General features: G+C 47.9%; 2 protein-coding genes across 2 annotated transcripts in view; one reads left to right on the plus strand and one right to left on the minus strand.

The window, feature by feature from the left end:
• Nucleotides 1-353: 353 nt before the first annotated feature.
• On the minus strand, nt 354-11,684 carry LOC104998715 (HRAS-like suppressor 3; the record flags this gene model as incomplete). Its single annotated transcript, XM_010854048.1, has 3 exons — nt 11,570-11,684; nt 9,384-9,425; nt 354-633 (listed from the first exon to the last, which is right to left on the minus strand). Coding segments are annotated over exons 1-3 (437 nt in total), but the record flags the coding sequence as incomplete, so codon positions are not given.
• A 323-nt stretch (nt 11,685-12,007) lies between these two features.
• Nucleotides 12,008-15,695, plus strand: part of LOC104998716 (HRAS-like suppressor 3) — an 11,344-nt gene continuing 7,656 nt past the window's right edge. The window contains exons 1-2 of the mRNA XM_010854049.1: nt 12,008-12,013; nt 14,198-14,515. Coding sequence (XP_010852351.1) covers nt 12,008-12,013; nt 14,198-14,515 — 324 coding nt within the window. The remainder of the gene's footprint in view (nt 12,014-14,197; nt 14,516-15,695) is intronic.

Genomic DNA, 15,695 nt, shown 5'->3' on the forward strand with positions numbered 1-15,695 from the left:
TTGAAGCTGGAAAAGACTAGAAAACAGGTTCTCTGTGAGAGCCTCTAGAAAATAACACAGCCTTGCTGACACCTTGATTTTAGCCCCGTGAGACCTGTTTCAGATTTCTGACCTCCAGAAGTATAAGACAATACATTTGTGTTGTGTTAAGCCACTGAATTTCTGGCCATTTGTTACGGCAGCCACAGGAACTCATACAGCAATCAATTCAAGTTCGATCCTGGCATGTAGAGTTAACTGTTGTCACCATTATCCTATATATCTTAATGCAACTTCTGGGGGATGCGTCCAACCTGAGTAAGAGAAACAGAAGAGAAATGAAAAAATAAGAGACCATGGATCTAGGGACACACTGAGGACCCACCTGGTCGCTGCGGGAGACCCCGTAGCGCAGCTCATTGACGAAATGCTCGCAGTTGGCACGGAGCACACGGTAGCAAAACTCACGGCCCACCAGCTTCTCCGCCAGCTGGACGATTTTGCTGGGAGGGAATGGGTTGTACTTGTCATTGTGCTTGTTTGTGACCTCGTACGGATCTTTGCCAACCACATCACACAGCCGCTCCTTCTTTACTCTGGCCCTGTCGGCCAAGGAAGACCCGATAGTGGACCAACCAATTCCAGAGATTTTGCCTGTGGATTCAGGGTGAGGAACACAATTGGTCTTGGGCCAGCAGGAGCCTAGCATCCACCACATCCACAATGGGATGAGCAGATGAGTCAGGGTCAGAGCTATGTGGCTTTGGATAAGACCATTGTGGTCTCTGGTCCCTGGTTTTCTTATCTGAAATAAAGAGGAGTAAAATCCTGTGATTTGTTGTGATTTTTTTTTTAAACATAGAGAAGCTGGTCTTGTACACCCTGTGACACTTCAGTGGCCCTCTTGATTGTGCAGTATGGGCCCTGAGCACACCCACTTCCCTGGGGGAAGAGAGTGTGAATTTTTTGTGACCCTGCCAAGGCTCCACTTTTCTGACACACACAAAGCTGATTACTGCAGAAAACTTGAATGGGTTTGCAGAAGGGGATTCCATCCTTCTGGGAATAAAGGGACCAAAACCCCACAGCTGCTCCCAGAGGAGTGACACCAGGGAGGTCAAGGAGGGGTACATTCGCACAGCCCTGGTCAATGCTGAGGGCCTGGAAGGTGCAACAGATTTCCAGAAATAAAGCTGCCTTGAAGAAAGGGATCTGGGGTCAAAACAGGGGCCAGAATGGTGTGGAGCGAAAGCTGGTGCCTGCACAGAGATCCCTGTTGAGGTCACCAGCTTATATCATGTAGGGAGGGTATGATGACTGAAAACTGGGCTTGCATTAAAGAGGTGGACCCCAGGGAACATCGCAGCAGAGACTCATGTCCCTCAGAGAGCCTCTGTGGCCCTGCCATGATCGGGAACCCCTGGTCTCTCCCAGGAGGGGAAGAATCCCATGAGACGGGGCAGGACACATGTTGCACTGTGACACCACGTGACAGCAACAAGCGACGGCCAGAGGGTCTGATCAGAGCGCAGGTCCTGTTCTGCTCAGCTTTCCAGAGAGGACTGAACCCCTCTGCCCAGAGAACAACCATGAGATTTGGAAAATCAGAGGAATTCAGATTTCCTCCTAGTAGGGCAGGAGGTGCTTAATGGATTCAGTGAGGTAAATAGAAGATGATGCTGTGTTTGAGCCCCGAGTCTATTGAAAGGGTCAGCGTGGGGACTGGATCAGGGGAACTCTGGAGACCCATCCAACTTCAGCCCCTCGGCAAGCAGGTAGGAGGCTGGGACAAGGGGAGAGGCAAGCAAGGTGCCTGGGGCACAGAATTTCAGGAGGTTCCAGCTTCAGAGGTGCAAGTTCAGAGTCAACACCCAACAATGAGGGCTTCCTTACACTCCACACGCTGGGTGCCACCCTGGTGAGAGTGTGTGCAGGCTCAGAGGCAGAAGCAATGGGTGCTGATTCTGGTTCCATCACTGCACGGTCTTGACATGTCACTTAACTTAGCTGAGCCACCGCTGGGAATCCACAAATACAAGCTAAGATGGAATCATTAACACACATCAATTTAGGAATTTAAGGCTCCTTTTAAAAGAATTATTTTCCTTTTTAAAGTTAGTCATGAGAGACTGTTTTCTTGGGCTCCAAAATCACAGCCCGAGGGGGACTGCAGCCATGAAATTAAAAGACAGTTGCTCTTTGGAAGAAAAGTTATGACAAACCTATACAGCATATTAAAAAGCAGAGACATTACTTCACTGACAAAGGTCCATGTAGTCATGTATGGATGTGAGAGCAGGACAATAAAAAAGGCTGAGTGACAAAGAATTGATGCTTTTGCAGCTGGTGTTGGAGAAGACTCTTGAGAGTTCCTTGGACTGCAAGGAGATGAAACCAGTCAATCCTAAAGGAAATCAATCCTGAATATTCACTGGAAGGACTGATGTTAAAGCTGAAGCTCCAACATTTTGGCCACCTGGCTCAAAGATCTGACTCATTGGAAAAGACCCTGATGCTGGGGAAGACTGAAGGCAGGAGAGGGGCATGTCAGAGGATGAGATGGATGGTTGGTATCACTGACTCATTGGACATGAGTTTGAGCAAACTCTGGGAGATGGTAAAGCACAGAGAAGCCTGGTATGCTGCAATCCATGGGGTCACAGTGAGTCGGACACGACTGAGGAAGTGAACACAACATTAAAGAAAATACCAATTAAACAATTGGAGAAAGAGCACATGAATATGGCAAATAATCAATGAATGAAATTTGGGGAACCTCAGATTTCATAGCAGAGCATCAGGTTTAAAGGCAGGAGATAGAGTCAGGGCCAGGGTTTCAGTCCCACCACTGTGACACTCTGCTATATGACTGTGGACAAGTTGCTTAACTTCTCTGAGTCCCCAGTTCCTTGTCGAACAGGTCCAATAAGTCCCACCTGTGCCTACAGCTGTGGATGAGGAGCTGCAAGGATTGAAGAAACAGATTAGGTAATGTGCCCCCACCAGTGCCTGGCATAGGGTTAGTGCCCAGCAAGTGTTGGCTCTCATTAGCACTGGGCCGTTCTCTAAGTTTCCTTCCAGCTCTGACTTCCACCATTTTCTCAGTAGTATGAGGTCAATCCCCCTGCCTCACCTATTTCACAAAATTCCTGTGAAGCTCCAATGAGGAGATGCAGATAGAAGCATCTTTTCCCTTTAAGGAGCATTGCTCACCCATGATGGGTGTCACACTGTCCACCAAGACCTCTGTCATGCTTTTCCTGTCTCCTGTCCAGCATTTACACCCACTCAGCACAGTCAGTCAATACTGAGGCCCTACTATGTGCCAGGCCTTGTCCAAGGTGCTGAAGCCTTCCATGAACTTGACAGCGTACCTGCCCTCAACTAGTATACACTCTAGTGAAAGGACACTGACAGTGAACAAATAGAACAAAGAAAACACTTTCAGGTTTTGAAAAGGCTGTGGGGAAGATTAAGTGAAGTCACACAGGAGAGGATGACCAGGGGAGGCTGCCCTCGCTCAGACTCGGGAGGGCCATGCCCAGGAATGGCCATGTGAGTTGAGACTTGAATGATGAAAGGGAGGCAGCCTTGGTGACAGCCAGGAAAGAGCATGACAAGCAGAAGGGAGAACAAAAGCAAGGACCTCAGGAAGGAAGGCTGCCAGGAGGCCAGTGAAGTCTGGAGACCCAAGAAGAGAGAAGAAGAGGAAGATCAGATAGGCAGCCTGGGCCAGACCATGCCAGGCTCAGAGGCCACAGCACAGATTTGAAACTTTTTCTATACGTGACAGAAATGCCAGTTGAAATTTTAGGGAGAGGAGTGACATAATCAGATTTATATTTTTCAATGATCATGCTGGCTGCCCAGTAAAGGAAGGACTGACAATCGTGGACAAGAGGCAGAGAGACCAAGCAGAACTGCAGTAGCATCAGGTGAGAGAGCATGGTATCTTACCCCAGGCACATCAGTGGAGATGCTGAGAAGTGATCAGATTGCGGGTCTGCTTTGGAGATAAAGCCAATGGGATTTCCTAATGGATTAGGTACAGGTGAAAAGGATCAAGAATGATGTGTAGACTTTGGTCTAAGCAACTGAATGGTGTTGTCGTCTGGAGCCCTCCATCTGAGGTGTGTCAAGTTCAACATGCCAGTTAGACACCTAAGTGAAGATGCCAAGTAGTCAAGAGGTTATACAAGTCTGAAGCTGAGCAGGATGAAGCCTAAGTTAAGGTTGTGGTCTTAGGGAGATATCAACAAATAGAAGGTATTAGAATTCAGGACACAGATGAAGGAGGAGTAAAAATGAGAGATATGGGAGAGCAAGAGGAACCCACCCTACCCGCCTCCCACAGGAGGCCACAAGGAAGGGCCTAGTGGGAAAGGAAGAAAGGCAGTGCCAGGGAGCATAGAAAGAGGTCACTCGTACTAAATGCTGCAGAGAAGCAAGAAGACGTGGAACCAGGATATTGATGAAGCCTTGATAAAAGATGTTCCAGGAGGGGCATAAATACCCCCTGGTGGAACAGAAGAGAGGATGGGAAGTGAGGAGCCAGCAATGGCCACGGCAGACAAGAGATCTACCCCATGGGAAGTTAGGTAGAGAGAATGTGTGTCAAGGGGGTCTTTGTTTACCAGTGGGAGATATTCCAGTGGTTTCAAAGGCAAGAGGAACAACACAGAAGGCAGGGGGGGAATTTGAGGGCAAATGCCTATGAAAGTAAGAGGAGGAGTCCAGGGCTCTAGTCCAACCCAGGTCTGGCTTTACAAATAAGGGCAAAGGCAGATTCTGTGGGTGTTGAGATTGGTGGTTTGGTTGATCAGGGTGGGGATGGTGACTTCTACTGTGGTTACTTTGATTTCTCTATAAATACAGCATGAGGTCACTGATTTTGCTACCACCCTAAGTCAGCAGAAGACACACCCAAGAATGTTCACAGCAGCCACATGCGGAGCAGCCTACAACTGGAAACATCCAATGCCAATCAGCAGAAGAGTGGTTAACAAATTGAGGGATTCCCATTGTCTGAGGATACACAGCAATGGAGAAGTAAGAACAGCATGGGTGACTTCATGGGGCCAGTGAAAGAGCTGGACACAAGAGTTGCCCTGAAGTTCTAGAACAGGCAAAAAAAGCAGGAGGATCTAGGGGAGTGGCTGCCTCTCAGGAGGGAGAGAGGGTCCTGAAGAGCTATGAGGGGCTTTTAAGGGCCGTGGAGATGTTCTAGGCTTTGATCTGTTCATCGTCACATGGATGGATATATTTTTAAAAATTCATTGACTATATACTTGACTATATTGTTCATTTTACTGCATTTAGATTTGTCCACAGTTAAATAGTTTAGGAAAAGGGAGTGGGGGAATCCTTACAACAATACCCCAAGTTAAGAATTTTCAACCTCAGTTTACAGATGAGGAAACAGAGGGTGGAGAATGAAACTGGATCCACAGTCACCTCTGCTGCCCAAACACCTGTGCTCTTTCCAAGTGATTTATTTAATTAAGATTAAAGTTAAAAGTTGAATGTGTTTTATACAAGGTCATAACATATAAAATGCATTACAGTAGAAATGCACCCTTGGAATCCCACCTCAATTTCTCTGCACACCCCTTGGGTTCCAAGGAGCAGAGTTTGAAAACCATGGCCCTACACCAAGATGTCTTCTTGTAGCATTCAGGAACCAACTGCCAGTTGGGGAGCAAGAGGAATGTTGGGGTCCCTGGTTACCCACAGCTCCCCTATCCCCTCTGCTTCCAGCCTCAGCATGGTGGAGGCCCTGGGTGCCCTTACTTAAGGGTGCCAGGTGGACCACATATCCGCCACCAACGTAGACAGCCCAGTGTGAATAGGGACCGCGGACAATCTCAATCAGGTCTCCAAGCTGGGGTTCGGGCTGCAAAACCAAGAAGAAGGCTGTTAGAGGTGATGGGAGAGCTGGGAACCAGGGTGGGCTCAGACCCGAGGGAGCAGCTGAGCGGCCTTCATCTCACAGCTCTCCAGGACGTCCTTCCGAGCCCTCCCAGCCACGCTGGTGCCCGGCCCACTTCACATGTCTGCCAGGGACTATGGGCCTGCCCACCTGTCATTACTACTTGCAAAGTGCACACCTCACTGGGACTTCTACCTTATTGTTACTCTTTCTAGTATATTATTTACTGAACGCTTACTCTGAGCCAAGGACTCTGCTGACCAGTTTTACAGGAATAGTTCAATAAATTTACACAACCCGCCTATGAGGTAGGCTCTGTTGTGAACCCCGTGTGATGAAAGAGGAAATCAAGGGTCAGAGATGGAGAGGAGATTTTGCAAAACCACCCCGCCCTGAGTGATGTGAGCAGGACTCAGCGCTATGCCGCCTGATTCCCAGGCCATCGTCTTGACCACCATAGTGACCAATATGCAAGCACATGGGTTATCTGACTACTGCCCACCTGGGGGCCCTGCAGAGGCTACCAAATCTGGGGGGGGGCGGCATTCCACAGACACTCCGCTACCTGACCCAGAGCCTGGCAGACAGGTGGAGTCTGCCTCTGGCAGTAACGTCCCCCTGGCTGCTCCTCCTGAGGGTGAGAGTGCCTGCATGTGTGTGTGATAAGCAAAGGAAAACTCTCTGTGCACTGTGCTCACTCCTCTACTTCTGACACCGGATGTGTGGGTTTCCCACACTAAGCAGTTCAATCCTCAGTGCACACTGACTGGGTGTCCCACAGTTTAACTCAGTTCTGACACTGATGGCCCAGAATCAGTGCAGACCCTACAGGCTTAGTCCCGGGAGACTGAGCTTCAGATGCCAGGTGCAAGTTGAAGTTGTTACCTGTGCTCTGAACAACTGGCTATAAATTGATGGTTCCCACAGCCCCCTCCCTTGGGTTCAGTGGTTTTCTGGAACAGCTCATAGAACTCAGGAAAACAGTTTACTTGCTAGACAACCCGTTTACTAGAAAATATGCAACTCAGGAATGCAGAGGGCAAGCTGTGGGGCAGGGGAGGATTCAGAGCATCCTTGCCCACTCCAAGGAACTCTGCTCTCCAGCACCTCCATGCTCTCACCAACACTCCAGCTTAGCGGTTTTATGGAGGCTTTATTATGTAGGCTTGGTTGATGAGATCATTGGCCATTGGTGATTAATGTTACTTCCAGCTCTTTGATCACCTGGTCAGTTGAAAGGGGCTTCTTCTGAATGATGAAACGCATTCCTCTCAACCCCACCGCTCAGGAAGTTACTCGGGTTTTAGAAGCTCTGTGGCAGGAACCCAGGACCAAGACTAAATATACATTTCTCATTATATCACAGTGGGCATGTGTGGGAGTGAGGGTTTGCGTGCGTCTGCAGGGGAAGGTGGGAAGGATGCGGAAACGCTCATCAGAGCCCCGCCCTGTGATGGGAGCAGTGGCCCAGAGCCTGAGAACAGTCAGGAGATCTTCAAGATCACTGTCATTCAATGTACTGAGGTCCCAATACCAGACACTGTGCTAAGAGCTGCAGGTAGGGGCACTCCGATCTGGACTTCCCTCGTCTAAACCAACCATAAATCTCTTTGGGACACCTGGAGACAGCCCCTCAGAGGTTGTTCCAGCCCTCTGTCCTTTCCCACTCATCCCTTGCTCTTAGGGGACAGACACATAGGGGCCTGCCCATGTCCTACCTCCAAACTCTGGCCTGACTGAGAGACTCCATCAAAGATAAGGAGGGAGTGTGGACTCCCCATGTATGGCTTCCCCTAGGATAGTAATGATGCGCAGTGGGAATAGGTCATCACCAGTCTATAGTGGCTGTGAGGCAGGGTCAAGGGCAGTTCATTTCTATTTATAGAAGCACTAAAAATGCCAAGAAGCATCCCATGTGGCAGGAAAAATATCTTTTTTGCTGCAATTTTACAGACAGATCATGCTGTCTTATTGCAGTAACTATAACATTTATCTTCCTAGAAGAAGTCACGCAGACATTACTGAGAACCGATTTCAGAACACTGGACAATGGTCACAATTTATGAATCTCATTTGTTTTCCAGAAAAGAAGTAAAAAAAAATGTACATTAATTGTTGGTTGAGAGTTAAGAGGTCATCAGGGATCCCCAGTGGAGAAGGAAATAGCAACTCACTCCAGTATTTTTGCCTGGAGAATCCTATGGACAGAAGAGTTTGACAGGCTACTGTTCATGGGGTTGCAAAGAGTCAGACACGACTGCATGACTGAATACAGCGATCCCCAAAGGGGAATTTAACTGGGCTTTTCCATGAATAATCCAGGATGTAAAGGCAAGGCAGAGACCCAGCCCTCAAGGAGTTTATGGATTAGAAAAAGAGATATTTTGGACATGAATACTATGGGGTCAAGTAATAAGCAGCCAGTAGGTACACAGACTCAAGGAATTCACTGTGTCCTAGGCAAATACCAATGAAAGGAGAGCTGTACAGAGAAACAAGCTTGTATATATATACATACCCAGCAGCAAAATTATCTACAGAGAACCTTGGACTCATCTCACCCCCCCTTTCTTTCTTAAGTTCATGTCCAACTGAGAAGGCTGACCCTAAAAGTTGTCCCTGAATTCACTGCCTCCTCATCTCCCATCCACTGACTTGGTCCGGGGCAGCCCTGTCCCTGCCTCTGTGACTCCCTCTGACCCCTGAGCCCCCCACCCCCACCCCACTTCCTGTCTCCATCTGGAGAACATATAGATGGACTGTTCACTCCATCCCTAAGTAATCCCAGATGTCTAAGACCATGGCCAGGGTACTGGCAACAGCAGACAGGGAAATGGAGGATATCAGTTGTGTCTCTACTTGGAAAGGAAATGGGGCAGGAACCAGGCAGGGGGTACCTCAGAACGAGGCTTGATGCTGCCTTTCTTGAGAAATATGACACCTCTTCCCAGAATTGGTTGATTTTCAGTAATGGCAGGAATCTGGCTTGTTCCTTTCCAGCTGCACACTAGGAATGGAGCCTGCCCCCCCCCACTGAAACTTCTCTCATTCAGAAACACTGGCTGCTTGGCAGAGAGTGTTTCAGGAACAGAACGCTGAAATACAAGTGCATTCTCTGCAGCAGGGCCGATGCCTTGGGTGATGGAGGAGGCAGAGGAGGTGGGATACACTCATCTCCCTTGTCCCAGGGTTTCCCTCTCCACTGCCACCCCAGCTTCCTCCCCACAGCCCCCAGAACACCCACCACTCCTCCCCATGGAAGCCCCTACCCCAGACTGTGCTGAGTACAGACAGCAAGCTCACTCTGCCCCAAGACCTCGCAGTTCCAGCAGGAAAAGGGAGCTTTAAACAACCAATATATTTTTCTATGAAAGCCTACTCCAGACAGGCTCTGGGAAGAGCAAGACCCGGCCTTTACAGGAGGGGAGCTGCCCTCGTGTTTAGAGTCAGTGGTGGGGAGTTTTAGGGGACTTACCGAAGCCATCGCAAGCCAGAGTAGTACTGCAATCTTTCTGCTCTCACACCAGCTTTTGTGTCAATGCTAAGAATTTTGCTTTCCCTTTTCTTCTCTTCTAAAAAATTACAAAGCTGTAAACTTTTTGTTTTTTAAAGGGAGACTGGAAGGGCAAAGGCACCCCACTCCGATACTCTTGCCTGGAAAATCCCATGGAAGGAGGAGCCTGGCTGCAGTCCATGGGGTCTCTAAGAGTCGAACACAACTGAGTGACTTCACTTTCACTTTTCATTTTCATGCAATGGAGAAGGAAATGGCAACCCACTCCATTGTTCTTGCCTGGAGAATCCCAGGGACGGGGAGACTGGTGGGCTGCCGTCTAAGGGGTCACACAGAGTTGGACACGACTGAAGTGACTTAGCACCAGCAGCAGCAGCATGATTTGCTTTAAGTGGAAAGGTGAATGATTACCTACCTCAAAACATAAAGTCGCTGGGACTTTAAAGCCCCCTGGAAGTAGAGTAGGAGGCCACTGCTATCATCTGGCCTTGCTTGAGAAACCCAAGGTCTCTTTCAACAAAATCCTGGACGACTGTTCCTACTCCAGGAAGAGGGGCATTTAGAGGCTCAGAGGTGCCAACCCCCTAGTACACCTTCTAGGCCATTGTAACGACTCTAGGAAATACTGGGTCAGAAGCCATGTGGTGGGCCAGATGGGGTGTTGCACTCCATGGGACAAGCCTTCAGGAGGTGGGTGCCTCATGGCATGTGGGACCCAAGACCTCTATGCCCCTGTAGAATGCGTTTGGCTGCAAGAAGCAGACAAACGCAGCCTGGGCTGCGTTTTGACAGCCTGGGCTGTCACGACTCTAACAGGAAGACAGAGGCTGGTGACTCAGATCCATTTCAGTAGCTCGTTGAGGCCACTAAGGACCTAGGCTTTTCCATCATGCTGGTGCTGTGTCCCCAGTGATACCCTGCCTGGTCACCATGGCTGCAGCAGCCTCAAGGGGCACATTTTTTCCTGGCGATGTCCAAATGCACTAAAGGAAGATCTTTCCCATCACTTGTCTTTTTTTTTTTTTTTCCTCCAGGGAATAGTCTTTCCTATAACCCCCTGGCTGGCCTGCTCTCCCTCTTCACTGGCCAGAACTAAGTCATGCTTCCCCTTCCAAACCAATCGTGGGCAAAGAGAAAGGGGCTTCCAGAGCAGCTTCAGACCACTCACGGTGCATCAACTGTAGCTGGAGGGTCGCCTGCTGCCTGATGAACAGCAGGATTGTGAGCCTGGGAGAAGGTGAGTGACTGTGGTGTGTGCGTGCATAATGGGGAGAGATGGCTACTGACTATCCAATCAACATATGGGATGCACTCACCTGCTTCTCATCTGGGTGAAAACCAACTTATTTCAAGGCTACAAATAGACAGGAACCAGTTCTCCAACAATCAGACAGCATCTGGCAGGAAAGTCAGGGGCGATTGACTCACTGGGAATGGGAGGAGGATGCACAGCAGGCTTGTGGATATGTAGAGAGCCCCAGAATTACTGAAACTCAGTCAATTCCTGGAAAAGGTATCATATTTCTCAGGAAGGGCGGGGCTGTGTGGCTTTGTTCTGTGCTAGGCACCTATATCCTTCCCCATTTCCTTTCCAAGTAGAGACATAGCTGACTGCCTTTCCACCGTCTGCTGTTGTTAGCATCCCAGCTGTGGTCTTAGAGAATTGGGGACATTTGGGGATTGAGTGATGGAGATAGGAGGTGGAGGGGCAGTCAGAGGGTAGAGGGGGTCACAGAGGCAGGGACGGCGCTGGCCTGGACCAAGTCAGTGGATGGGAGATGGACAAGGCAGTGAATTCAGGATAAACTTCCAGGGTGGGCACTGACTGGACTTTGTGGTTGGATGCAGGTGGCAGGGGTGGGTGTGAGTGTGGGGCAGAAGGAAAGGATGTGTTAGGGAGCTGGAGGACTTAGGATAGCCCTCTCTGGGGACTAGGAAAGCTGGAAGAGGGGTTGGAACAGGGGACATCATTCCCCAGTTAGGAATGTAGCAAGAACAGAAAAATGATTCGTTTTTGCAGCTGGGGTGCCCTGAGGTGGAACACAGACCATGAAGAATGGGGTGAGGAAACGGAGTCAGGCATGTCTGTGGGGTGCCTAGTGGGAGATGTGGGCAAAGGCCCGGCTTGGGCTCTTGGCACAAGTGACCTTGAGCAGGGCATCGTCTCAGGGACCCTGGTTCCTGTGCCTCCACAATGGGATGATGCTCCCTTGTCAGGTTGTTTTGTGGGTGGAAGGGCCCTGTGGCATGTGTCCACCCCATAGCCGATAGCTGTGTGATCCCACAAGGTTCTGGTTCCTGACTGAACTGCGCATTGGGTCACATTAAGATCTCTCCAACTTGCATCTCTCAAGACATCAGGTATGAGAAACGGGCATCCTGAGGGCAGGAGGTGGCCTAAAGATGGGGTTCAATGAGGCCATGGGCACCATGAGCATAGGGTGATGGGCTTGGGCGTCTGTCCACAGACTGACTGCCCAGCATTGCCCTGGGTGGGCCTCATGCTGGGACATATTGGGAAGATGCTGTGCATGCTGTGTAATAAGTACACATGTGCAGAAACACATCCACACAGTCTCGGGCGTATGAAGGTACACCTGAGTGAACACAGACTCAGCCAACACAGTCCCAGGACCCTCCCTCCTTTCCCATGTCTCAGCAGGGGTGGGGGCTGGTGCCCAAGACAAGTGCTTGCACTGTCCTGGTTGCCCATCACGTGATGAAGATTAGGCATCACCCCTTCTCCCCAAAGAAGCCACTCTCTGTGATGGCTTAGGTTCATGTTCATCTGGTTTTTCTAGGGCAGGCAGGCCAAACGCTCTACCTGGAGATCTGGCTGAGATGTTTTCAAAGTGGCTATTAGACAACAACGTGGTCCATCTGGTCCCTGAAAGCAAGGAAGGATTTTCTGTCTAAATGTCAGTCCTGTCTGACTCTAAGTCGTGTCTGACTCTTTATGATCCCATGGCCTTTAGCTCGCGAGGCTCATCTGGCAGGAAGTCTCAATGGATGTTAGCAAACATTTTAAAATGAACAAAAAAGCACACCCAAAATATCAATATTAGTGTGGTATAGATAGTGTGCTGAGAAAAAATGTATTATCTTAAATGCTTATACTAGCAAGGAAGAAAAGTTTAAAATCAGTACTCTGAGTTTTCAACTGAAGAAATTAGAAAAAAAGAGCAAAATAAACCAAAGCAAGTAAAAAGAAGGAAATAGAAAAGATAAGGGCAGACATCTATGAAGTTGGAAACAGGAAACAGTAGAGAAAATCAATAGGGTCAAAGCAGTTTTTCTGAAAATACCAATTAAATTGGTAAAACTCTAGTGAGACTGACAAAGAAAAGAAGGGGAAAAGATTCAAATTACCATCATCAGAAATGAAAGAAGGATTTTCACTAAAGACCCCACAGACATTGAAAAGATAAGAAAATCATATTATGTACTTTATGTATATATTACATTTGATGACTAAGATTAAATGTAGATTGGTACAGCCACTATGGAGAACAGTATGAAGATTCCTTAACAAATTAGGAATAAAATTACCATATGACCCAACAAACCCACTACTGGGCATATGTTCTGCTGCTGCTAAGTCACTTCAGTCATGTCTGAGTCTGTGCGACCCCATAGATGGCAGCCCACCAGGCTCCCCCACCCCTGGGATTCTCCAGGGAAGAACACTGGAGTGGGTTGCCATTTCCTTGTCCAGTGCATGAAAGTGAAAAAGTGAAAATGAAGTCGCTCAGTCGTGTCCGAATCTTAGCGACCCCATGGACTGCAGCCCACCAGGTTCCTCTGTCGATGCTGTGAGAAAACCACAATTCAAAAAGACACATGTACCCCAGTGTGCATTGCAGCACTGTTTATTATAGCCAGGACATGGAGGCAACCTAGATATTCATCGATAGATGAGTGGATAAAGAAAATAGGGTACATACGTACAATGGAATATTAGTCAGCCATATAAAGGAACGAATTTGAGTCAGTTTTAGTGAGGTGGATGAACCTAGAACCTGTTATACAGAGTAAAGTAGTCAGAAAGAGTAAAACTAATATTGCATAGTCATGCATATATATGGAATCTAGATTAAATGGACCAATTTCTTGAAAAACACAAACTATCAAAAGCAACCCAAGATAAAATAGATACACAGTCTATTTCTACGTCCTATTAAAGGAATTGAATTTTTAATTAAAAAATCTTCCAAATGGAAATATCCAGGTCTAGATAGCTTCCCCAGTAAATTTCATAAACAGTTTAAAGAAACAGTCCCAATTTTTACAAAATTCCAGGAAATAGAGAAGGGGACAGTACTTCTGAGAGAACACACAGATGGAAAATTAGCACATGAAAAGATGCTCAACATCTTTAGCTGCTAGGGAAATACAAATTAAAGCCACGAGCTACCTCTACACATCAAGAATGGGATCTGTTCCCCAAATCCATCCACCTTTTCTGCAGCAATCAGCTTTGTGTGTGTCAGGGAAGTGGAGTCTTGGCAGGATCACAACAAATTCACACTCTATTCTCCCAGGGAGGTGGGTGTGCTCAGAGCCTGTGTTTGCACAATCAAGAGGGCCACTGGGGTGTCACAGGGTGTGCAAGGCCAGCTTCTGTAGATTAAAAAAATCACAACAAATTATGGAACTTCATTCCTCCTTTCAGCTAAGGAGACCAGGGACCAGAGACCACAAGGGTCTTATCCAAAGCCACACAGCTCTGACCCTGACTCATCTGCTCATCCCCTTGTGGATGTGGTGGACGCTAGGCTGGGGGCTGGCCCAGGACCAATCGTGTTCCTCATCCTGAATCCACAAGCAAAATCTCTGGAACTGGTTGGTCCAGTATCATGTCTTCCTTGGCCGACAGGGCCAGAGTAAAGAAGGAGCGGCTGTGTGATGTGGTTGGCAAAGATCCGTATAGGGTCAACAACAAGCACGATGACAAGTACAACCCATTCCCTCCCAGCAAAATCGTTCAGCTGGCGGAGAAGCTGGTGGGTCGCGAGTTTTGCTACCATCTGCTCCACACCAACTGCGAGCATTTCGTCAATGAGCTGCGCTACGGGGTCTCCCGCAGCGACCAGGTGGGTCCTCAGTGTGTCCCTAGCTCCATGGTCTCTTATTTTTTCATTTCGCTGCTGTTTCTCTTACTCAGGTAGGACGCATCCCCCAGAAGTTGCATTAAGATATATAGGATAATGGTGACAACAGTTAACTCTACATGCCAGGATCGAACTTGAATTGCTTGCTGTATGAGTTCCTGTGGCTGCCGTAACAAATGGCCAGAAATTCAGTGGCTTAACACAACACAAATGTAATGTCTTATAGTACTGGAGGTCAGAAATCTGAAATAGGTCTCACGAGGCTAAAATCAAGGTGTCAGCAAGGCTGTGTTATTTTCTAGAGGATCTCACAAAGAACCTGTTTTGTAGTCTTTTCCAGCTTCAAGGGGCTGCCTGCATTTCTTGGCTTTTGGCTCCCTTTCGTCTTCAAAGTTAGAAATGGCTGGTTGAGTCTCTCTCAATTGCATCACTATGATGCTGACTCTACTCCTTCCCATTTCCATCAGAAACTTTGTGATTACATTGGGCTTACCTGGAAATCCAGAATAATCTTTCTACCCTAAGGTAAACTGATTAGCAACCTTAATTTTATCTGCAATCTTAACTCTCTCTCTCTATGTAGCATAATGTATTTACAAGTATTCAGAATGAGGACATATTATGGAATTAAGACCTGTTTGGGGGCTATTTTTCTGCCTACCAGTTACTCTTTACACTGGGTACAGTTATTGTCCTGGGAGATCCTCTTGCTGTTATTATGGAAAGGTTTCCCTCTATTATCTCCTGCACCAGAGCACCATCTTCCATTTCTCATGTCCTCTTTCTTGGTTTGTTTTTAGTGTTGAATAGCTAAATTGTGTCTGACTCTTTTCCGACACCAAGGACTTTAGCCCTCTAGGCTCCTCTGCCCATGGGATTTCCCAGGCAAGAATACTGGAGGGGGTTCCATTTCCTTCTCCAGAGGATCTTCCCAATCCAGGGGCCAAACCCATGTCTCCTGCTTTGGCAGGTGGATGCTTTACCAATGAGTCACCTGGGAAGCCCTGTCTTGGTTTACACAGTTCTTGTGGTGGAAACTCCTTCAGCAGCTTCCTAAAAAAGGATGCATGGAAGAATTTTTTTTGAGATCCTGTATGACTGAATTATTTTTCAATTTACCCTCCCTACTTGATTTAATAGTGTTGTATAGGTATAGAATTCC

This window comes from Bison bison, unplaced genomic scaffold, assembly GCF_000754665.1.
Source record: "Bison bison bison isolate TAMUID 2011002044 unplaced genomic scaffold, Bison_UMD1.0 scf7180017864334, whole genome shotgun sequence".
Taxonomy (NCBI): Eukaryota; Metazoa; Chordata; class Mammalia; order Artiodactyla; family Bovidae; genus Bison; species Bison bison.